This window comes from Diadema setosum, chromosome 12 (assembly GCF_964275005.1).
Source record: "Diadema setosum chromosome 12, eeDiaSeto1, whole genome shotgun sequence".
NCBI lineage: Eukaryota > Metazoa > Echinodermata > Echinoidea > Diadematoida > Diadematidae > Diadema > Diadema setosum.
The window spans coordinates 24,523,933-24,548,022 of NC_092696.1; the positions used below are offsets into that span (position 1 = coordinate 24,523,933).

Below are 24,090 nucleotides of genomic sequence, written 5' to 3' on the forward strand. Positions count from 1 at the left end.
ATTATTATTATTATTATCATTATTATTATTATTATTGTGTGGCATATACACTATCCCTGCGACACTACCAGTATGCGGAAGACGTGAGACACAGACCGACAAATTTCTAAGCTTTTACCATATCATTATACAATGGAGCGATTAGGCTGCGTTCACATAGAAGTACACTATTCGGTATTCGGTATGGATCGGTATTCGCTATTCGGTATTCGCTATTCGGGCCCCGAATACACCATCACCCGCACCGTCAACTCACCATCCCATGCAGTGAGGATTTCTTCCTCCTATCCTAGCAAATCTTATTAACAATTTCTAAACTGCATCAGAATGTCAGTCTACATGCTTATTTTTGCTAAAGGGCAAATCCAGACCAAAATTGTCATGTATTTCATAAACGAGAGACGGTATACGCTGCAAGAAAATCTAACAAGTTCGATTCCCACTTTGCTATACTTTTCGCAGCTATTCGGTACTTTCGAATAGTGCCCTCCTATGTGAACCGGTGTGAGGAAATCCTATGCCTATCGTTCGATTCAAGCTATTCGCGTGCCCTCGAAAAACGAGCCCGAATACCCGAATAGTATACTTCTATGTGAACGCAGCCTTAGGTTCATTATGCTTTGTACAATAGCTTACAATACACCAAGTCATAGTCAGGTCGCTTAGTGAAATTACCGTTACACGGCGGATAAAAGCACCAAATTTGGAGAGATGACCCCTCAGGACCTACTCATTGATATTTGAGTAGGAGCCCTTTGCAAAATTTTTATTTTCATGGTATTTAATGCTGAATTTCATTTTGCAGAAAATTTCGCGGGAATGAAACTTTCGTAAATTTCGAGAGGAGCTAATATCGCAAAATCAAAATGCGCGCGATTCTAAACAATGCATTTGATGCCAGTGGCAATTTGCGGAAGTTTCATTCTGCGAAAAAAGGTCGTCGGCTCCAAGTCACGAACATTTCATGTCGGGAAAATAACACCGTTTTTATGTATCTGAGAGAGTAAAGTAACGAAAACGAGGTTCACATTTGTGGTACTTTTTTCATTTTCATGGAACTGGAAAACATGAACCCTATCTTGAATTCCATGATCAACAAAGCATTTGAAACATGGAGGTTGGTGAATTAATTACCGATTTATGAAGAGAAAATGCTGTTGAGTTGTCACATTGTGGTGTAGGTCCCTATTCCCAGTTTAGTTACTTTATAAAAGGGGCTTAGAACGTTTTCTAATGGTAAGGGGAGGGGGAGATCACTGACCCTTGAACACTCCCGTCAACGGTCCGCAGCCCCCTCCTTCTCCCCCCCCCCCCCAAAAAAAAAAAAAAACATTAGAAAACGATCTGCAGCCCCTTTAATATCGGGTATATGCTTTATGTACATAACTCTGAACTGGCAAATGTACATTACACTGTGACACCTCGACAGCATTATTCTCTTCATAAATCGGTAATTAATTCAACCACCTCTATGTTTCAAATGCTTTGTTGATCATGGAATTCAAGATTGGGTTCATGTTTTCCAGCTCCATGAAAAATGAAAAAAGTTCCACAAATGTGAACCTCGTTTTCGTTACTTTACTCTCTCATAATTATACATAAATACGGTGTTATTTTCCCGACATGAAATGTTCGTGACTTGGAGCCGACGGTCTTTTTCGCAGTATGAAACTTCCGCAAATTGCCTTTGGCATCAAATGCATTGTTTAGAATCGCGCGCATTTTGATTTTGCGATATCAGCTCCTCGCGAAATTTGCGAAAGTTTCATTTCCGCGAAATTTTCTGCAAAATGAAATTCAGCATTTATACCATGAAAATAAAAATTTTGCAGAGGGCTCCTACTCAAATGTCAATGAGTAGGTCCTGAGGAGTCATCTCTCCAAATTTGGTGCTTTTATCCGCCGTGTAACGGTAATCTCAAAATTTGACGTTAAGCGACCTATCAGTCGTACATTGAATCTGCATTAATTGGAGGCAAACCATATCTGCTCCAGGTCGATTACTGATTTGGCCGTAATTGTAGAGAATGAGCGGTCGATGTCTGTTACGTGATGTCATGTATCATAGCGGCTGCATCAGTCTCTGTTCGTCAATGTACCGGTACTCTGTGTCGTCGAATCTCTGCCAGCATCAACTCAAAACCATGGGCTACCCTGTCATCGGTAAATCCACACAATTGAACTGTGCTGTAGTGATTGGACTGTAATAGCGTCATGCTACCAAATACAGATTGTACAACATTGCTTCTCATTTGATGATGAAAAGAGAGTGCCAAAGCGAAGGAGAAAGATGTGCTATACCTTGGCTTCCTTGGCTTGATGATATATTGACGACCATACCATATAAGTTATTCATACTATACGCAGTCAATCACTACTAGTATTTTATTATCATTATTATTACTTCTTTTTTTTTACAATCGAGATGTACGATGCGGAAAGTGCTGTTGTTTTCGGCCTCATACACGGCGGTACACTGATCGTCTGCGCTGCTAGCTGCTATTTCTCAATACTAGTATGTGTATTCGCTGGTAATGGAGTGTACATGTATACTAGTAGTGTATTTCTGTACTGCCTTCCCAGCACTCTGTTATGTCACCGAGGGATACGTACAGGTGTATTCCCCCCATGAAATCCTGTTCAGTGATTGGTCTACACATGCACACCCACAGCGGCTACCTAGGCTTAGGGCTGTCATGATTGGCTAGCCCTTCCGGCAGCAATTAGCGCGCGCGGGATGCGAAATTGGCGCGGACACCTGTGTTTAGTGCTACTGTTTCGTCCCAGTCGGCGTTCATCGAATTGCACTAAAATCAACTTTCTTTATCGCCGTGGGTAAGTGCATTGGCAAATCAATTTATATTTTTGACCGAGGGTAGAAGATGGGTATCATAGAAGTGATCGCAATCCGTGATTAATTAATGGCACAGCATAAAACAGAGTGCTTCATTTAATTCATTCATAGTGAGAATATGATTACAGTGGCTCCATACGCACGCACGGCCGGGCTCCGCTGCTGCATGCTGCACCCCGGGGGCTCGGCACGGCTTCCGAAGGTGGTCCGTGGCCGCCGGATTGCCGCTGCGCACTATGTATACGTTAGGTCTTCTGTGTCCCGAATCGTCGAAACCGCACCGTCTCTCGTGTAGGGCCTAGATAGGGCCTACTAGTAGTTAAGACGGGCCGGGGGTAGGGGTGTAATCAGTGATTCAAGTGAAATAAATTCGATGGAAAAACTAACAAACTAAAGTAACAAGTTACTCGCAGGGGTGTATCCAGGATTTTTTGTGGGGGGGTCGTAATCAAAATTTTTGGACCTTTACCTTTGCGAGGGAGCGGAGCGACCGAGCGGGGGGAGGGTGTGGGAGGGGGGTGTCCCCCCTCCCACAGTAGGGAGTTTTTGAATTTTATATCTTAAAATGGGGTCATTTGGTGCATACAAAAGTGACTTTTTCAGCATACTTTAAAAAAAAAAACCATTTATCATGTTAAAATTGGTGGTAAAACCTGTGTTGGTCACTTGTAAGTTCGTTAATCGGTAAGTTGAAAACTGCATAAGTGCATTTAAAAAAAGTTGCTAACTAGCTAACCTTACACCTTCCTAAAGTACATAGACCCCAGGGTAAAAAGCCCTCGAAAAACAGAAATTGTCTTTTACAAAAAGTGGACCTTTTGAAAATTTGGGGGGGTCGTACGACCCTCCCGACCCCCCCTTGCATACACCCATGACTCGCAACTATCTTTCCCCTAACTGCGACCAGCCCCAACACGTACAGCGTTGGGGCTGCGCCGTTTTCGCATTCAGATCTTAATGTTGTTGTCTCTTGTACAAAACGGGTGACGTTCCGGCGCTATATTTCCTTTATTTTTCAACAAAAACTACTAGGAATACTTACATGGGTCGATTAAACCTAAATGATTCCAATCGGCGGCTGTTTGATGCATTTCATTGCTTATGATGCAGAAAATGTTGTCTTATAAGGCGAATTATCTTCAGCTCACCGATGCTCACTAAACTCACAATAACTTGCACAAGGTGAGCTGAAGATAATTCGCCTTATACATGTTATAAGACAACATTTTCTGCATCATAAGCAATGAAATGCATCAAACAGTCGCCGATTGGAATCATTTAGGTTTAATCGACCCATGTAAGTATAGTAGTTTTTGTTGAAAAATAAAGGAAATATAGTGCCGGAACGGCACCCGTTTTGTACAAGACTCCTAAGTAAATGCGAAAACGGCGCAGCCCCAACGCTGTACGCGTTGGGGCTGGTCGCAGTTATCTTTCCCCCTTCAGCTAGCTGCCCTTTTTGTACAACTAGTACAATTACAAATGTGAATTGCGATACGATCTGTACGATGTAGTCAATATTTGATGAAGAACAAGTAATTTAGAATCTAAATTAACATTAACAAGTTAAAGTAAATTTACTTAAGTTAGAAAGTCTCTATATTTACCCTGGGCCTTTATAGTAGCAGTGTACTAAATTAATTAGCTAGAAACTATTAAACATTATTAAAAAGTAAGAAAAGATATTCAGGGACAATGTGAGTGACTGAATCATGGTATCTGTAACGTAAGTGTCACCTTTGGGCTATTAAATCCGCTGCGCATCTTCAGTCTTCACTTCAGTCTACACTGTGGCATAGCTACATGTATGCTTTTAGTGGGTAAGATTCCTGACTTCTGATCGGAGGACCCGAGTTCGAATCCCGCCCAGCGCTTACATTCTTGGACAAGATGTTTTACCCACCATTTCCCTCTCGACCCAGCTAGGTGTATGAATGGGTACCTGGCAATGTTAGGGTAATAATAATGGCAGAAACTAGGGCCCTCTGGTAGTGGTAGAGCAGCTACACTAGTAGTGGTATTAGTAGGCCTACAGTTTAACAACACTGAAGAGGCTACACTGGATAAGCCTAAAAAGTTACACAGCCCAGTCGCTGTATAGCCGCAGCGTCTGGTCGGGCTAGGCCTAAATAAGACCTTATTATGAGGTGGACCGAAGGGGGGATCGAGGTGTGGGAGGGGGTGCATCCTTCAACTTGAGGGAACTCTTGCATGTATTAATTTTATTGGAATTTTAATTGATTAAAAAATATGGTGCACAGTAGCACTAGCAGTAACAAGTGCCTGAAATCAATCATTATTTTGACATTGGGATACCAGTAACTCAGATTCTTTACCACAGACTTGTTATTCTAATAGAAAACCACTGTGATTTCCATGCATGATATAATTTCCATATTTGGGTTAGAAACTTATAACTTGGATACTGGATGGAACTGCTTAATTATAAGGTTCAACTAATATGTGCTCAAGATATTACAATCATGGTAGGTTATACAATCGATGATATCACTTGCAAATTACATTCAATCCAAAAGCTGATAAGTGATATGCACTACGAACGCTTGCATAGGCTATAAACCCAAAATCTGCCAAAACTTTAAGCCGTTAATAGTTTTAGCACCATTCATTATATTTGTCTGTTTTTGCCTGATGAGAAAGAAAATGGGAAAGTGTCAATTGAAGAAAAAGGAGGAGAGGATGTCAGATGCTTATCCACTATAGTCCCCAGTGATTTCCCCGTATAGCCCAAATAATTAATTGATTTTAATTTGGAAGAGGTTGAAAGGTGGCGGCTTAATTGAAATTCACATGCATATACACACAACTTTGTTTTCCCTTTCTTTTTTTTTTTGCCTTGCAAATCTTAGGCAGATAACTGCCCCCATTGCCCCCTCGGCTAGTACAGGGACGGGTTGTCTTTTTTTTTTTTTGAAATACATGTAGTTTATGGAATTTTTACCTTAAATGGAATAGCCCCTCTTTTTGTAGAAGGTGATATTGTATGGCAGTAAATGATTTTACAGTGACAGGGGGGTTATATATTCTGTTACATCCAATGGATGTTTCTAGTTTATGCATAAATATTGGACTCTACATGATGTGGGGTTCAAATCTAGTAGATGTTTTAAGCTCTTTGTCAATATGCACAGACTGAACATCTAGATTTGACTGGATTTGTAAATGGCAAAAGAGCATGTGGCCCACAACATCCAACTTTCCTGCCCACAATGGCTGGGATAAGTGGCAAAAAAAGCATCCACATTGCTGCACTTTTGTGACAACAGAATGGGTATGAGGAGGATTACAATAGTACTGCATCAGTGATTGCCAGTGGGCAGTAGTTTCCATGGCAGAGAGAGAGAGAGAGAGAGAGAGAGAGCAATGCACTCATGAACCATCTTTAAAATGAAAAACAATGCTCTGACTTGGTTTAATCTCAGTTGAAATGAATTTCTAACAAAAAAGAAAAGCAAAGAAAGCGGACGAGGAAGCCATGAATCAGGATGCTGTCCAAGTTGCCCCAATTTGCAGGAGGCTCCTCGGACTCTAATTTATGTACAGGTCCTTTACAAGAAAATACTTGAGGTTTTCCTGGTCAATTTCATACTTTTGTCATTCCAATTCATGAATGTGCATTTAATTCACACATCACCCTGAAGTTTTTTATGCCTCCGCCACGAAGTGTCGCCGGAGGCATTATGTTTTCGGGTTGTCCGTCCATCCTTCTGTCCATAATCAATTTTGTGGACAGCGTATCTAAAAAAACTGGCAGAGGTATCCTCATGAAACTTGGCATCTATGAGTGGGCGAAGTTGTGCCTATCAACATTTTGGCGCACATGCTCAAGGTCAAGGTCAAATGGTCAAAATTTCACTATTTCCCCTATATCTATGCAATGCCTGGAGGTATTTTTTTGAAACTTGATGTATACATGAACTACTAAATAAAGATTCCCCAGGGAGAGTTTTGAGTCATGAGGTCAAAGGTCAAGTGAAAATGTTAAAATTTCACTTTTTTCACCATATCTCACAAATATTTCAAGGTATCTTCATGGAACTTGATATATATGCATGTACTGACTGACAGTGATCATGTAGGGAATTTAGGAGTCATAGGTCAAAGGTCAGGGGTCAAAGGTCAAGGTCAACTCATCAAAATGTCATTATTTCCCTCTTATGTATGCAATGCCTGCAGGATGTTTTCTTGAAATTTAGTGTATGCATGTATTACCCAATATGGATTCTCTTGGAAGTTTCTTGCCAAAAGGTCAAAGGTCAAGTAAAGTGCTAAATTTCACTTCTTCTTTAAACTTGTAAAAGGGTCAAAACTTGGGTACAAATCCTGAAATCCCCAAATACCTGCACTCTTACACAGTAGAGCATTCATCCAAATAAACCTAGTTCAAGGAATGTGAGCATTCAATGCATTTGTGACAAACCTGTCATTTTAATATTTTGCCAGTTATGTGAAACTGTAATCACATATTGTCAAGACATTGTGCTATAGACCTATTTGGAGAACCATGCATTATGGCGGAGGCATACCAGTCGCCATAGCGACATTTCTAATTACATTTTGAATTTTTAGTTGTTGTTTTTTTTTGTATAATCAGTCGTAACTTGTTGTTTTGTTTGTGTCTTCCTTTAACAGATTTCTCCATCAAAATACATAATGACCAGCACAGCTCAGCCCCTAGGTGAGGTCGACACAAATATGGCACACCCCACGTCGGCCAAACAAATGAAACTTTCCACAGAGAAGATGGACTGCCAGGAGAGCACACCATCTGGGACACCCTCCCAAGAGCGAAAGGAGAACCCTGCAGGGACGAACTCTGGCAACGCTGGTCCACCTCTACCACATGATGAGAACCAGTACCTGGACCAGATTCGGCACATCATGACACATGGGCAGGTGAAGGGGGACAGGACTGGAACAGGAACCAAGTCCATCTTTGGGATCCAATCCAGATACAATCTCAGAGGTAATTAGCTGACAGGCTAGGATAAAACAAATACTGTAGATGTGTGGACATTTTTGTGGTGTGAAAATTTTCCAAGATATCATGCTCTATTGAATTGGAGCAAAAAGAACATGAACTATTTTTTGATATCAAGATATGTACAGGAGTACTCTACTTGTATGCTGCATAAGTAAAATTTGCTGAAAACCAGCCACACTGTTTTCCTGCCTGTTTTCTGCATATACATTGTACACTCAGCAAAAAAGAAAGAAAGAAAGAAAGGAAATACTTTTTCATGTTTGTATTTCTCATAGAATATGACTAAAAGTTAGTGTATAATTGTTATATTCCATATGAAAGGTATTTTAATTGCCTATCTTCCTGGTACTATAGGTCAATTAAAAGGGAAACATTACGCATGGTTCAACACCTTTCTTTTCTCTTCGAAGGCACAGAAGTTAAACATTGCAAAAATGGACATGATGTCATTTATGTGTAAGTGCTCTTCCATGTAACAATTAGAACAAAAGACAAATTTAACACGTCCAGAATTACCATGCTGTCTGGTAATATCATACCTGTAGATTGACTGATGTTTCAAGTTTGTTCATGGTGGAACCAGGGATTAGGACCGCATTAGGACCCAGGGGAGGGGTTGGGATGGGTCCAAATTGGGACTTAACGGACAAGTCCACCTTCATAAACATAAGGATTGAGAGAATGCAGCAATATTAGTAGAACACATTGGTGAAAGTATGAGGACAGTCGGACAATCCGTTCAAAAGTTATGAATTTTTCAAGTATTTGCGCAGTCACTGCTGGATGAGAGGACTACTGCAGTATATGATGTCACATGCGTACAACGATATAAGGAAAATAAAGAGAATTTCACAAAACTTTACTTTTTGAATAAAGTGCACATTTCTTCGACTTGCTACTGACGTATGTTAAGGATTATATTATTCCCCTGCCTTCTGAAAGAGAGAAGTCGAGCGTTATTTTGTTACGCGAGAAAAATGGAAATATGTTGAATTTTGTTTACCGGTATTCTTTCTTTATATCGTTGTACTCATGTGACATCACAAGCTGTAGTAGTCTTTTCATCCAGCTGTGACTGAGCAGAAACTTCAAAAATTCATAACTTTTGTACGGATTGTCCGATTTTCCTCAAACTCTCACTGATGTGTTCTAATATTGCTGCATTCACTCAACCCACATGTCTATGAAGGTGAACTTGTCCTTTAAATTGTACATGTTCATATTCCTCTTGAAAACCCCTTGGTGAATTTTCATCAAACTTGGCAGGTAGCATGCCTAGGGGGTTTGAATCTCAATGTATTCATCTTGTAGCGTAGGAATATTTACAAATGTTCTTCTCTAGAACCAGAAGTGATAAAGTTTGTTTATTGCAGATCCACGGGTGCCCCCCCCCCCCTTTGGAGTTGTGAAGGGAGGGAGGCATCCAAATGCAGGCCTAAATTGTACATAATTTTCATCTTCTTGAAAACAACATAATGGACTTTCACCAACCTTGGCAAGTACATTGTAGCATTCCTAGGGAAATAGGGTCTCAATGAGTTTGAATGAGCACCAGGGGACTCAAACCTCCTTAATTATCAAAGAATACCTGGTATTTAATATTATTCTCTAAAATCAGAAGTGATAGAGCTTTAAAAAGTCTTTTTTGTGTCCATACTGCATAGTCCAACATTCTAAGTACAGTGTACTTGGCAGGTATTTTTACCAGTGTGATGGAAAATGCAAATAGACACCATGCCTCCAGCTCTCAAAGCTGCCCCAAGTTTACAATGTTATCGGGTAAGAGTCTGCAAGAATGCATGGAAGATGAACTTGCAATGTATACTCAGGTGAGCGCAAGATCCCTGGGTCTCTTGTTTTGCTGAGTGTATTTAAGATTTCACAAGTTTTGAGTAGGTCTTTTATATTTTACAGTACCGCAGGGCTGCCAACATTGACTAACAGTTGAGAGTGAGATATTGCGAGGGAGCGGAGCGACCGAGCAGGGGGAGGGTGATGCCCCCCCTTCCATGCAGGGGTCACGCTTAACTTCTTTTTTAAACTAGCCAGGCGGACCAGTTAGATTCAATTTTGGCTAGTCCGCAAAATTTTTGACTAGTCCGTCTTGTTTTTTAATCGCATGACTAAACATCAATTTTTGGGAGGGCCCCAAGTACATTGTACTTTTCAATTATTAAATTACAACCAGCCACCCAACATGAATATAACTCCATGGTCTCTCCTCTGGCCCACCCCCCCCCCCCCCCCCCATGATGTTAACTTATCAGCAAATGTCATGGGATTTTGCATTGAGTGACAATCACAAAAACTTATTAACTTGCTGTTCGTTGTTATACTTTTTTTGCCATTGTTGTTGGTGGTGTTTTTTTTTTAAAGTTCATATTTTACAACTTTAGACTATTCATGTAGGCCTATAGATCTTGTGTCCCTACATGGCACATTGCCACATTACCATGTAGACTGCTTTTGTATTAATTTAGAAGCTGTAAGACCCATTTAAATAACTTACTAGTAAATTCACTTAACTGGAGGGACTGTGTGAATGCTTATTCCTAAAATATTTTGGCAGGGCACTCCATATGCTGAGAATGTATGTGTCACACTGCATGTAGTGTATGTTGTGTGATGAGGTGTTGGAAAAAAAACCACAACACAAAGTTTTAATACAAGATCAATGTCATTCATTTGTTGTGTGATTACAGCTGAAAGGAAAATACACAACACAAAGTTATACAAGATGGCATTCATTTGAACTGAATTAAATTTAGCATACATTGTAGTTCTTGTTGATGTATATTACACAAATTCATGTTATTTTGTTGCCTTCTCTATGATGCCAATCAGATAATTTGTGTTATTAATTTGACCAAAATGTTGATCAGATGAAATGAACGTGGACAAATTTGGAGATTTGGAATCATGCACTTCTCATCCCATTTCTGAACCACCCGCTGCTTCTCAGCAAGCCACCCCCCCCCCCCAAAAAAAAAAAAAAACAAAAAAAACAAAACAAAACAAAACAGAAGAGCACTATAATGGCAGTGAATACCCTAACAATAACGGTCAAATAAGTGAACCTGTGTAGTGTACCAATCTTAGTATGTCAGTCACCTTGTACCAGTGGGATTCATGCATTGTTTAATTGTCAAGTGTCTACATCTTGGCTTAACCCATTGAAGACGAGTCCCAAGAACACTTGGGTAGGTGACTATGGGAACTGCTTGTTATAGCAAAATCAGTCCATTCGGTGGAAGGTGTCAAGAAGGTAGTGTGAGAAAATTTTTGGTGGCTGGCAACGTGCATAATACACCTTCTCTACAGGAGACCAGGGAGTATACTGTTAAAATATATTTAAAAAGTCCAAGTGTAAATATGATAGAAAGAAAAGAAGGGAGGAGAGCTTTGGGGCATTTTATGTGAATTTCACACCTTGGACAATACAGGAACATTTGCTTAATAGAGTAGGCACAGTAAGAGGTACGGACTTTGGATCACAGCATCTCCAGTATCCCAGCATACACAGCCCCTTAAATTAGGTACGTGTATTTCAATAGATGGCACGGACAAGTTTATTTGGAATACATGTAATACTTAAAGCGGGATATCACATCTTGAGAAATCACCCCTCTCCAAGGAAGCAGAAGTTCCCTGTTTAACTTTCAATGTCCTTAACCCATTGAGAACATGCTGACTTTGATATGACACACATGATACACATGCCCAAGTACACATGTAGTCGACAGTGGGTTAGAGGGATGTTCAATCATTTGGTATGCAAACAGAGAAGTAAATCAGTGCAAAATTGGGGAGAAAGTCAAGACACATGAAAAAGGTTCTGATCTGAGTTTCAATGTAGTATGTAGACATACTCGCACACATCCACAATACAAAGTGTATTCTGTAAAAATGCATGCAAGGTATACACTTTGACAGAATCTGGAATTATCTGTACTGTTTATTAGATGTCTTGTTATTCGGCTAGTTAACACAGATAAAAGGTTAGCATTGATTTGATGTGGCTATTCTGCAGGTGATACAGTGGACTCCAGTTATAAGAAGTTCTCGGGACCGGCAATTTTTTTTCATAATAACATTTCGTTATAACTGCACAAATAAAAAATAAAAAATATAGAATAAAAATGTTGTATCCTGAATTCTTACTTCGTTGTAGCTGGAATTTCGTTATAACAGTGTTCATTATAACGGGAGTGCACCGTTGTAGTATTCAAAAACTCCTTTGTATTTGTGTTGTGTCTATGCAATCATGTCCTTGTATATTTGACTTTTTGCCTTCACCATTACCTGAGAGGGATATCATTTTGTAGATTCAGAAGACATGTTATCAATGATTTATTTATTCATTAAAAAAGTTATGTATTTGATTGTTTATTTATCGATTTATTTTTTATCTACCAGGGTAGCCCCATCAGTGGTTTATACACTGTTATTCTTGGGGGACCTGCAACATAATTAAATAACAAAGTAACAATTCAAGGATCTCCCATTATACATATCAATTCTACAAATGATGGCGATATTGTGTGTAAATAGACCATAATCCAAAGTTAATCAGTTAAAATAAAAATGTACATTACTATGAAAAACGATACGACCCTATTAACACCATCAAGTTCACCTATTTCTACTCTAAGAGTGAGATATACATGTACATGTGTATCTAATGAATCAATGTTTGAAGGCAGGTAGTGTTTTGGACTTCAAGTTCTTGCACATATTCTGGCATGAACTGTCTTTAACCCATTGAGGATGGACTAATTTTGCTACAACACACATTTCCCATGGACCACTGCCCAAGTAAACTTGGGACTCATCCTCAAGGGGTTAAAACTGCTTTTACTTATAATACATGTTGAAATGCCACCTCACTTCAAGCATCTTCCAACTCTGGTATTTGCAGACCAATTTCCCTTGCTGACCACAAAGCGTGTCTTCTGGCGTGGCCTGGCAGAGGAGCTGCTGTGGTTCATTAAGGGATCAACAAATGCCAACGAACTTTCTGAGAAGAACATCCATATCTGGGACGCCAATGGCTCACGAGACTTTCTTGACAAGCGAGGGCTCTCTCACTATGAAGAAGGTAACTCTTACCTTTGTGTCCTGATTTGGAAAAATGACAAAATGGGTTAAAAAATTTTATAAGCCTAAAACTAGAATTTGAGTTGTCTAAGAAGGAATGCATAATGTTGTTTGTATTATAGCGCAGTACTTTTTTTCAGGTTTATTTTGAAATGTCTGTACTGGAAAAGAGAGAGAGCAAATAAAACATGCATTATGTCCCATAGTCAATTGGCAATGGCATCTGTGAAGGGGGAAAAAAGTAATACATTATGGTATAATTGGAACTTGCAGGAGTCATAAGGCTTTTTATCTTCCACATCACTATGTTGTGGTAACCTTTAGTTTGCTAATCAGGCAACTTTAGTATAACATGCATTGATATCCTAGTGTATTATGAAATCAATAGAATTGAGAAGAAAGATCTTATTCCCATCAATGTATAAATTCTGACAAAAGGAAAGAGAAACTGTATGTGTAGTGAATGGGGCAATCTTATAGCAGCAAATAAAGATGGATAGAAGAAATAGGTTAAAGGGACTGTGCAGTACTGGTTGAGGTGGGGATTCGTGTTTTGAACATTCGTAAGTGAGATAATGAGAAGCCTCTTATGAGATATGAAAGAGCATGTAATTTTAAGAAGGATTCAACATTTATTTGATGAAAATTGGTTTTCAAATGGCTGAGATATCCAAAAAAGTGATGATAATAATGAAAGGCGACAGGCCACGCCTTTTATTATGATCTCTTTGTTTCACCTTGTTTTTGGATATCTCGGCCATTCCAAAACCGATTTTCATCAAATAAACTTTTGGTACCCCTTTGAATTGCATGCTCTCTGACATCTCATAGAGTGGTTTACAAAACATTAAATGCTAAATCCTCACCTCGACCAGAACTGTACACACCCTTTGAGATAAGAAGCAGATGAAAACAAATGGGGGGGGGGGGGGGGGGGGTAGGGAGGAGACAAGAAGTGCATATGAATAAGGAAAACAAAACCAAACCCAAGAGTAATGTGAGCTCATATGACATAAGAACAATAATATGTATGTATGGTATAAAACTCATGTTAAGTTATTTTCATTATTTATGTTCTTCATTTATGCACCTTTATCTTTATGTATGTCCGAAAACAAATTTTATGTATATTTTATACATGACAATAAATTATCTTGAATCTTGAATCTTGAATATAGAGAGATGTGTGTGTGTGTGTGTGTGTGTGTGTGTGTGTGTTTGTTTGTGTGTAATGGACAAATAGAAAAATAAAAAGAGTTAACATATTGTAACTTGTCTGCATTTCATACATTTTTGTGATGATCAGGTGACCTAGGTCCAGTGTATGGTTTCCAGTGGAGGCATTTTGGAGCAGAATACAAGGGTCGCTTTGCTGACTACACAGGTCAGGGTGTGGACCAACTGGCGCAAGTCATAGAGACTATCAAGAACAACCCAGATGATAGGAGGATCATCATGTCTGCATGGAATCCACCAGGTGAGTGTAACACTGTGCCACTACGTGGGCACTAATGTCTGATAAGTCAATGCAAGAAGGATGAGCAGCTGTAGTGATTGAGTGGTTAAAGTCATGTGGATGATACATCAGGCTTCCATGCATGCCTGAGGTTCAAGTCCCAGCCAGGAAGTAGTGACCTTTGGAGAGGCACTGCACTGTCTCCATGTTGCCAAGTCTTTCAGAGGAGACTTTACGCTGTCAGTCCCATATGCATGAGAATCATACCCTATGCACATAAAAATATGCAAGCAGTTAGTGATGTTATAACAGTGTTAAAGCTTTGCATTTCCCTGACAAAGTAAGCAACTCTAAAGCTCAGAAAAATGTCAAATGAGGTGATTTTGCTGAAATATCTCAAACTTGAATTCTGTGTTAAGAAATTGAATAAAACCAATGATTTGATTTGTTATCTACCTCCAGTTCAAGTTTCAAAGTGTTTACACATTTTAAAATACAAAAATTGCCTATTTGGCTACACTTGAATCTGGTGGCCAGCTTTCATATCTTTACTGAGGTACAGTGGTGTGAGGACATTAGTAAATTATACAAAATGGAATAGCTTATGTAGTCTTGAGAATTTAAAATTATCATACATATCATAGAATTCACTCATATCAAGGAGGTATGAGAGCGCATACCTCCTTGCTCATATCAGATCCCAAACATGAGACAATGTGAGACACGGAAAGGGCTTCCAAAATCCAATTTAAATATTGCACTATTCAAATGCTATATTTCGTTACTCCAAATACAATGTAATTTCAGATTTGTTAACGTCATGCTTTAGCCACTTGCTTAGAGCTGTCACCCTTTCTCCAATAATGTTGTTTCTCTTGCTCATACACATTGAAATATTAAAATATTTTACTTCACTGTCAAATTGGCAATGCACCTTTCATACAAATACACATGATTGAGAGACATCTCTGTGACAACTTTGATAAAATAGTGATTATTACAGCATCTATGTAACATACCTGTCGAGTGTTGAGCGTGAATATGAGTTTTCAGAGTCACTTTATTCTTTTGTTACAGAGTGCTTACATTCCTCTCACATGATATGTATAGCTAGAATTGCCATTCAAAGACATAAAAAGATGTTCCTGCTTCATAGAAATTATAGAGTGTCATGAGAGCATGGGGTGCGTTTGAACGCTCGCCGGATGAGCGCTCGAACGTTCCTAATGTGAACCGTACCGTACTGTACCAAGCCAAACGTGGACCACTTCCCGATGTGCTCCAAAAGGGTACCAAAAGTTTGCATGTGAGAATGCGCGTAGCATGCACATACGTCATAATGCAAAGAGTTCATTCTCTTTGATTTGGATATCTGTAAGTAATTCGAGTGTGCCAGGCCCAGGTGAATGACCTTTTTGCTTCAAAATGCATGACCCCCTCAAAAAATAACTCATGAGGTACGCTTTCTCCACAGAGCGCTCGAACGCTCAAAATCTGGCACAGTTCAGTACAGTACGTTGTAGTTCTGTTTGCTTTGGTTCGCTATAGAGCACTCCAACGCATCCAAAGATGGGTCAGACAAAGCTAAAATTTGGTTCTTACTCCTGGCATCTCTTGACCCAGATCTGCCAAAGATGGCGCTGCCACCTTGCCATGCATTTGTACAGTTCTATGTCTGCAACGGAGAACTCTCCTGCCAGCTCTACCAGAGGTCAGGTGATATGGTAAGCCATGTGTGATACCTGTCCCAGCAATAACTGTCCCACTCAAAAACAAACAAAACAAAACACAAACATACTTACAACAACATGGCTAACAAAAACTTAAATGAGTAGAGGCCATGCACTGATTCATTTTTGTAATAAGAGATACTGGGGATTTTTAATTTGATATTCACCAGCTTGTTATGTAATCCCAGGTGAAGTATGAGGTATTGAATCCCACCAGTGTTGGTCTATCACTGGTGTAATATGACTAATTTATAACCACTACTAAATAGAAAAAACAATATCACATCACCATTTGATGCAGGTATAATGCAATTCTGAGCAGTTAGGGACAGTGATTTCACATTAAAAAAAATCTGGAAGGTCATTTTGAATTGGCAAAAAGTATGAATATTCCATATTTTGCCATTAATTTTTGTTAAGATTGAAAGTAAATTAACATGAGAATCCATTACCATAAATTCCATATGTTGTGTTTATGGATAATCACATATCCCTCTCAATACACAGGGCTAGAAACCTCGCTGGTGGTTAAGGGAGGGGGAAATACATCCCATTTAAAATCTCAGTTGGTTTTGCCACACATGATAATGGGTAAATCAAAGACAGAATAAGGACTATCCTTATGGTCTGAAGGAGAACTCAGATTTCTCAGAATTTTAGTGCAGAGCAAAATCCCTTGTCATACGTCCAATTATTATACCTGAGCAGTTTATATACTTTTGTGGAATTGTAAGTTCATGAGAGGATATGGGCAAAAGTTGTTGGTGTATCTTGTGTCCCCAGAGATTATGCATAGCTGTTTCATGAAAAGAAAATTAGCTGTTTAAAAAAAAAAAGATGTATGAATTGCAGAAGAAAGTACAGTTGAACCTCTATTATCCGGCCTCCCTTTATCCGGATCTCTCTATTATCCGGACGCAATCTTGCCGTGATTTTTTTATCTTTTTTTAATAATTACGGGAGGAAACACACATGAATTACATATACTTGATACATTTCTCAATAATTATTTAGGTAAATCATCCCAAGAATTTATAAAAGAAAATGATTTCCGCTTGCAAACACGAACCTCTATTTTGGGGTCTGTTACTGAGTGTAACAATGAAAAGGTCGCAGTATACACATTACTATATGTGGTACTACAATGGGCTACATCAGTACATGTGTATGTGTATGTACCATAGAGCTCTATTATACGGTATGTACATGTATAAAGCATTGAGTCTCCCGTATCCGGCCAAATCCCTTATCCGGATGAGCCCCGGTCCCGACTTGTCCGGATACGAGAGGTTCAACTGTACATTCAAATTGCAAACAGTTGGTTCCATCATGCTCCTGTGATTGTGGTCCCTTTGAAGGCAAAATACTAATAATGATAATAATAATGATAATAATAATAATAATAATAATAATAATAATAATAATAATAAAAAACAATTTTAACTATTTTTTTCTCTTTTTTTTTTAAGTCTGGAATTCATTGCTGGCCAAGTTTATGAAGCATTTGATTTTATTCCTTGGAAGGTGACAGGATTTGCATCACGTTATTTGTCACTGCAGCCTCTTCCTTTAATCCCAGGGAGAGGGGCTTCATTTAGGACAACAAATCCTGATTTTCTTTCTCTGCTTCAAAAGTGCATTTGTAAATCATCGCCAAACTTTGCAAGAATTTTCTCATTAAAAAAAAAAAATTCAAATGTTTACAGTGGACTCTTGTGAAAAGAAACTCCCCAGTGCCAATAATTACTTGCGTTATTTCAAAGTTCTCTCATATGATTTAAAACATTAAAATAATGAAGAAACATATATGTAGGGCAAGAAAAATACTTTATGATCATGACAGTTGAGAGTATGAGAGTATAACAGGTCTAATGAGATTTTAAAATTAAAATACACTAGTTAGACTGATGCTGATGTAGAGATGAAGTCATTTACCATTTTCAGTTTCCTACTTTCCTTCCGTATCTGGAAGATGTACAACAGGCTATTTTAACTGTGATCCTCAGATTTTAGTGGATAAGATAGATTAGATATCATGTCTGGATTGCTTAATGATAGATGTCAGATTGACATGTCTTTATACTCAAAGATTCACAGTAGTGTGTGTTACACCATCTATATTAAAGTAAACACTCTTGGTGTAATGTCGTGTTGCAGGGCCTTGGTGTACCATTCAACATCGCCAGCTACTCACTTCTGACGTACATGATTGCCCATGTCACTGGACTGCAGCCAGGTGACTTCGTGCACACGATTGGTGATGCCCATGTCTACTTGAACCACTTAGAACCTTTGGAAGTTCAGGTAAGACAGGTCGCCAGGGCTGAAAATAAAGAGTGTAGAATATGTGTTATCATTACAGTAAGAAAAACTGAAACCTGTCACATCTAGAACAGTGTGCTCTAGATGGGGATTTATATACTTATTATTATTTTTTTTTTTTGCACTTCTTCCTATTGGTGCATCTTAACCATTTTCAAGTTTGTTTTAATAAATAGAATCAGAATAGAATGGTAGAAGTTTCATCTCAGTTGGACCTATAATAAGAAAATTATGGACTTTACATTCTCTCATTTTTTTTTTCCCTCCAAAACAGTGATATTATCAGCAACTTATTACAGGAGGTGATGTCATCTCGCAACTCTCTCAATCACCTGTAAATGAATGATAGTAATAATAATGCATAACACCATATAAAGCGCTTTATACTGACATTTCTAAGCACATCTTTTTCACAATTTTCCCTTTGGACATGAAAGCAAAGAAATAACTTCTTTTCTTGGCATCAAATCATTGTAGTCTTGTAATCTAGTAACATTGATCTGAAAGGAGTTTGGGTTGCACTTGTTGAATTGCTGACCAAATACATGATTTCTATAATATTTTTCTCTACTTAAATCAGTTGAAGAGTTGCTGACATCGCTTCCTCGGATTTGTATGTGGTTGTGACAATATCACCATTTAGTGAGCTGTTACACATTAGAATGACATAACTTTCCAGTTCTATTTTTTAGTTTGATGAAACTTCTACCATTGTATTTGTCTGTCAGCATGTTCAAATCAACTTGAACAAGGTGTGGTACAGAATTTCAAGTAAAATTATCTTTTTATGTCTTCAATTTTGCAGACTGTGGACAGGTTTGTATGGGCAAAACCTAATTACAAAATCTGTGTGTTTTGTTTAGTCTTAGTATGACATCAGGCAAAATGCACAAACTGTTCACATCATGAAATATTCTGGGCATCCAGTTATTGACTATCCAGCTGCAGTCCAAGTTATCTCTAATTCTATTTCAACGTCTCAAGACAAATAGCAGAAAACAAATGATGTGTTTCAATCTTTGAGGTCAGATTGTGGCAAAGTGGTTCATGCTGAGAATGATGCAATGTGCAAACAGACATTCCTCCATCAATAACATTGATCAAACTGTGCTAATATCTACTCACTTATCACTGTGCAGAATTCAACCTGATTCATCTCTCATTTCAGCATACTTTTTGAGAGGTAGAGAAAGTATCAACAGTTCCAGTGATTGGGTCATGTATAAGTCATTGAACTATAGTTCAGTAAAAGGAATTGTCTTAATTGAAGTTTGCACAATGTAGAATGTTTCTCATGACTTTATTCCCTCTCACTCCAACTGTCTCTACTCCTTTGCTATCACAGCTAAAGAGAGAACCAAGACCATTCCCCAAGCTGGTCATCAAGAGACAGGTCTCCAACATTGATGATTTCAAGTTTGAGGACTTTGAGTTAGTGGGTTACAAACCACATCCCAAGATCGCCATGACAATGGCAGTTTGAGGCATGGTGCTGCTCACATCTCTACACTACATGTTTGAAATGAAATAGCACTTCCAGTTTGACTGACAACTTCAACAACAGCAAATGGACTAGTTACAGTACAGTCATACTTAAAAATTGTATCTACCAGGTATTTGATATTTAAGTCATATTTTTGAAAACCATTCCTTAGTTTTTTACCTTCAAAAGTTGAGCCTGAGCAGTGGGGTACTGAGGACTTTATGGAAAGTTTCATGTATCTATTTAATTAAGTAAATGTTATGGGGTTTTTCCATCACCAAGAATGCATGTAAAATATGTACAGATATCATGCGCAATGTACAGATTGTCCCTTGTAATTGTCTAATAAAGCAGAAATATTCTGAAATTGGGACATTCCTGAAAAGTTTTATGTGATTAGTATGCACGTACTCAGTTAATGCTTTGATGTTTTAGCCATCACAGGGACTTCATTTTAGAGCTGTACAAAATAAAAGTCATGAGAGATGTACATCATGTACAGAGAATTAGTGTACATGCCACAGATAATATAGGGTGAATTTTGTAACCGTGCTGGATTTCTGAATAGTTTGATGCTTTCAGATGTTATGCATTTGTCACTTAAATTCTCGTTTCATAGCTCCTTACAATCTGCAACAATATCTCCATTATTCATGTGCATTTCATGTGCATGCTACATTGTAAAAAACTATGAGTACCATCAGGGAACACTGCAGTTGTCTCTACGTCCAATATACCTCCTTGGTCTTGTCTTTGTTCTAAGCAAAGTAAACTGAGAGATGATGAGTAGTCGTAGTACACATCACAATGAGTTCTCTGGGCCAGTTCCTCTATTGCTTACGTAAGTTGGTAATTTTCAAGTTTTGCCAGCCAGTTCTGTTATGTTATTAAGTTAGGTCTGTTTTTTTTTTTGTTTTTTTTTGATGCGAGGGATTTTATTTTGTTGTTTTTCCAGTGACCTTTTAGAGTTACTACAGCTGATTTCCCCGTATACCGGTAAATGATTACAACCTAACTTCCGAGGCATAAACTAGCTACTAAGCACCTCATCCTGCACAATTTGCATTAAGGTACCTTAACAGTGATGAGATACCTTCATGAGTCATTGAGTGATTATGTTTGCCATGTCTGCAGTAATCCTGACAAGTCCACCTGCAGAGAACTAACTCTAGTCTGAATTGTGACAGTATCATACTGCAGTTTGTCAATACTACTCACCACTGAAATACCAGTAATATGTAACACTATACCACCAGTCCAGCATGGGTATATGTACCTAATATATGATGTGCATGCATATGCGGATATACAAATGTATATACTCATGTGCATAACATATAATGTATATGATATGCGTTGATATGCATGTGTGTATGTTATATGTTTGGTCAAAACTCTTTTTGGTGAGATCAGTTATAACAAGGTGCTATCCATATCAAGCTTTTGTATCCCACAATGACTTATAATTTTATATTAAATGGGTTAGTCAAATACCGGTTAGTAATTAGCTAAACACAGTCATGTGATGGAGGAACATTGGTTATGTTCGCCCATGGGAGAACATTTTTGTAATGTTCTCCCATTTGAAAACATTCTCACGTAACAAATGACAGAAGGACCCGCGCACATTGAATTTGGCTCTGCGCGAGCGATGAGTGCGTTGTGCTGGTGGTTGACGTCGACATATTTGACTAACCCATATAATATAACAGATGATGACTTTTGTTGTCAGGAACATATACCAAACGTTCCACCCTCAGGGTTTGAAGTGCTATTTCGGGAGGCTGTAAGTCCCTCGACTTCATCATGGGACTTATAACCTCCCTCAATAGCATTTCAAACCCTTCGGGTGGAACATTCGGTAGGTTCCCTCCCCCGCCAGTCATCATCTATATAATGTTGATGCGTATTGTATGATTAGGGCATCTATAGTAAGGCATCTCCTATCATGGGATGGGTGGATTTATGGCATGGCTGGTAGCATGTCTACCTTGCAACCAAATGACTTGGGTTTAAGTGCCATTGAATATAGCTGAGCAATGTTGTGTGTAATCATATCATCCCCTCACAGAGGCACAAGCACTGTTCTTTGGATAGGACATTAAATGGAAGAACTATGTGTAAGAGAGTGACAACCCAAGCATGTGAAAATTCCCACTTCATTCATTCATCACACATGGAAACTGGGTGGGAAATGCCGACCCCTCATGGTCCACCCCATTGACATGCAACATTGCGCAAACAGTGTCAACATGGCATATGATGTCGTATTGGAAAAGAATCTATTGTGGGTAAATTTTGTGGCTTTAAATCTCATGTTAAGGTGCCATACAAAAATTTGAGTGTACCTGCACACTTGATACTTTGATAACTGTGCACATTGTCATTGGTCTGTGTATTTCTTCAGTACTGCATGCATTGTGCCTGGTGTACTGATCAAAAGACTGAGGATGGGGAAATCCTGCAGGTTTTCTGGAAAAAAGGTGAAAAGCGCCCTCTAAACACTGCCAAGGGCCAACTTTTAAAGGAGACCTCCGGATGATTTTCAAATTTTTACATTTGAACATATATAAATTAGTTATACTGGGTACAGAGTTTCAGGATTTATAATAATTGGGATGAAAAATAAGAATGTTTTCGAAATTTCTAACAAATTGCAATGAACAAGGATGATGACATGGCAGCCTCACCATAAGAATGCATGAGATGTAGCTCAAGGAAGCAGAACAAAAGAAGAAGGCATGCATAGATTATACACAGGTGAGCTTGCAAGCATGCGGTATTGTAATGGAATGACACTGCTACATTTCTGAGATATGTGAGGCTCCTATGTCATCATCTTTGTTCAGTGTAATTTGTCTAAGGTTTTTGAAAGTACTGTTTCTCTGCTCAAGAACCACAATAAATTCCACAAATCTATACATGAAGCTGTTGATTTATGTACTACATGATGTGAAATTATGAAAATCGTCCGGAATGCCCCTTTAAGCTCTCCCCTTCATGAACTGTGCTGACTGAATGCACTTATCAGTGATCAGTGATTGCACTGGCTGTCTGAGACCAGCTGAGATGAGATGCAAACCACATAGTGGTTAAAGAATACCAAAACATATGACACTTTAATCATTATGATTCCATGTAAGTACCTTAATGATTGGATATGTCTTGTAGAAATGTATGAAGTTGTCATCCTGTTCCAGCTACAATGTATTTGTATAATCAATAATGTATATACATAGATTATCAACAAGTAAGAAGCATTTTACCATGTGAACAGTTGATTTCATATTTTCATACACTTTAATAAAACACACTCATAGAGTGATTGTATACATAACACTGGCACTCTGTTTATGGGCTCATTTTTTGTGTGTATGAATAGCTTCATATTGCTGAAGTGTTCAGGAAATACATGTATCAAGAACTGGTCATAGTGCCTATAGGTAGGCCTACTTTGTATTACACCATGGACCATGTTACAGTGAACATGAACTATGGTGGTCTGTGTCACTTTCGTGTATAGGATGGTCCTGAGCTGTGTAAGTTCATACAATTTTGGTTTGACTGCATGATGTTGATGACCTCTGGTTTGGCAGTTAAGTCCACCGGTCAGGTAGCCTTTAAACAAGGCGACTCGCTCTGCGTGCCCCCGTATAGCGCGTTTACCCCACAAACCTGTTGGCCGGCGAGCGGAGCGAGCCGCCTTTATCCACTCGTTCAGGGATGTGTACTTTTGTCGTTGTTGTTGCTTTATATTCTTTGACAAATTTGCGTACAAATTTGACGCAGAAAATACACACGGCACACTACGGCACACACGGCACACTACTTAATATTAACGAGGCTTGCCTTGGTGCCGTGTGTATTTTCTGCGTACACATCCCTGAACGAGTGGATAAAGGCGGCTCGCTCCGTTCGCCGGCCAACAGGTTTGTGGGGTAAACGCGCTATACGGGGGCACGCAGAGCGAGTCGCCTTGTTTAAAGGCTACCGGTCAGGGGATGGGCAGAAGAAAACAGTTGATTGGTCATTGCTTGATAGTTTGTGTCTGTGTCTGTGTGTCTGTGCATGTCGGTGTGTGTGTGTGTGTGTGTTTGCTGTGTGTTGTTTGCCTGGGATTGTCTATGACTATCTGTGATAGAC

At 38.9% G+C, this 24,090-nt stretch overlaps 1 protein-coding gene across 1 annotated transcript; it reads left to right on the top strand.

Moving 5' to 3' along the window:
• Nucleotides 1–2,757: 2,757 nt before the first annotated feature.
• LOC140235641 (thymidylate synthase-like) lies at nt 2,758–23,276 on the top strand. Its single transcript, XM_072315651.1, has 7 exons — nt 2,758–2,835; nt 7,508–7,841; nt 12,778–12,957; nt 14,263–14,433; nt 16,036–16,136; nt 18,300–18,446; nt 19,810–23,276. The coding sequence occupies exons 2-7, from the start codon at nt 7,529–7,531 to the stop codon at nt 19,945–19,947; spliced, it is 1,050 nt and encodes a 349-aa protein (XP_072171752.1). The 5' UTR covers nt 2,758–2,835; nt 7,508–7,528; the 3' UTR covers nt 19,948–23,276.
• The last annotated feature ends 814 nt before the right edge of the window (nt 23,277–24,090 follow it).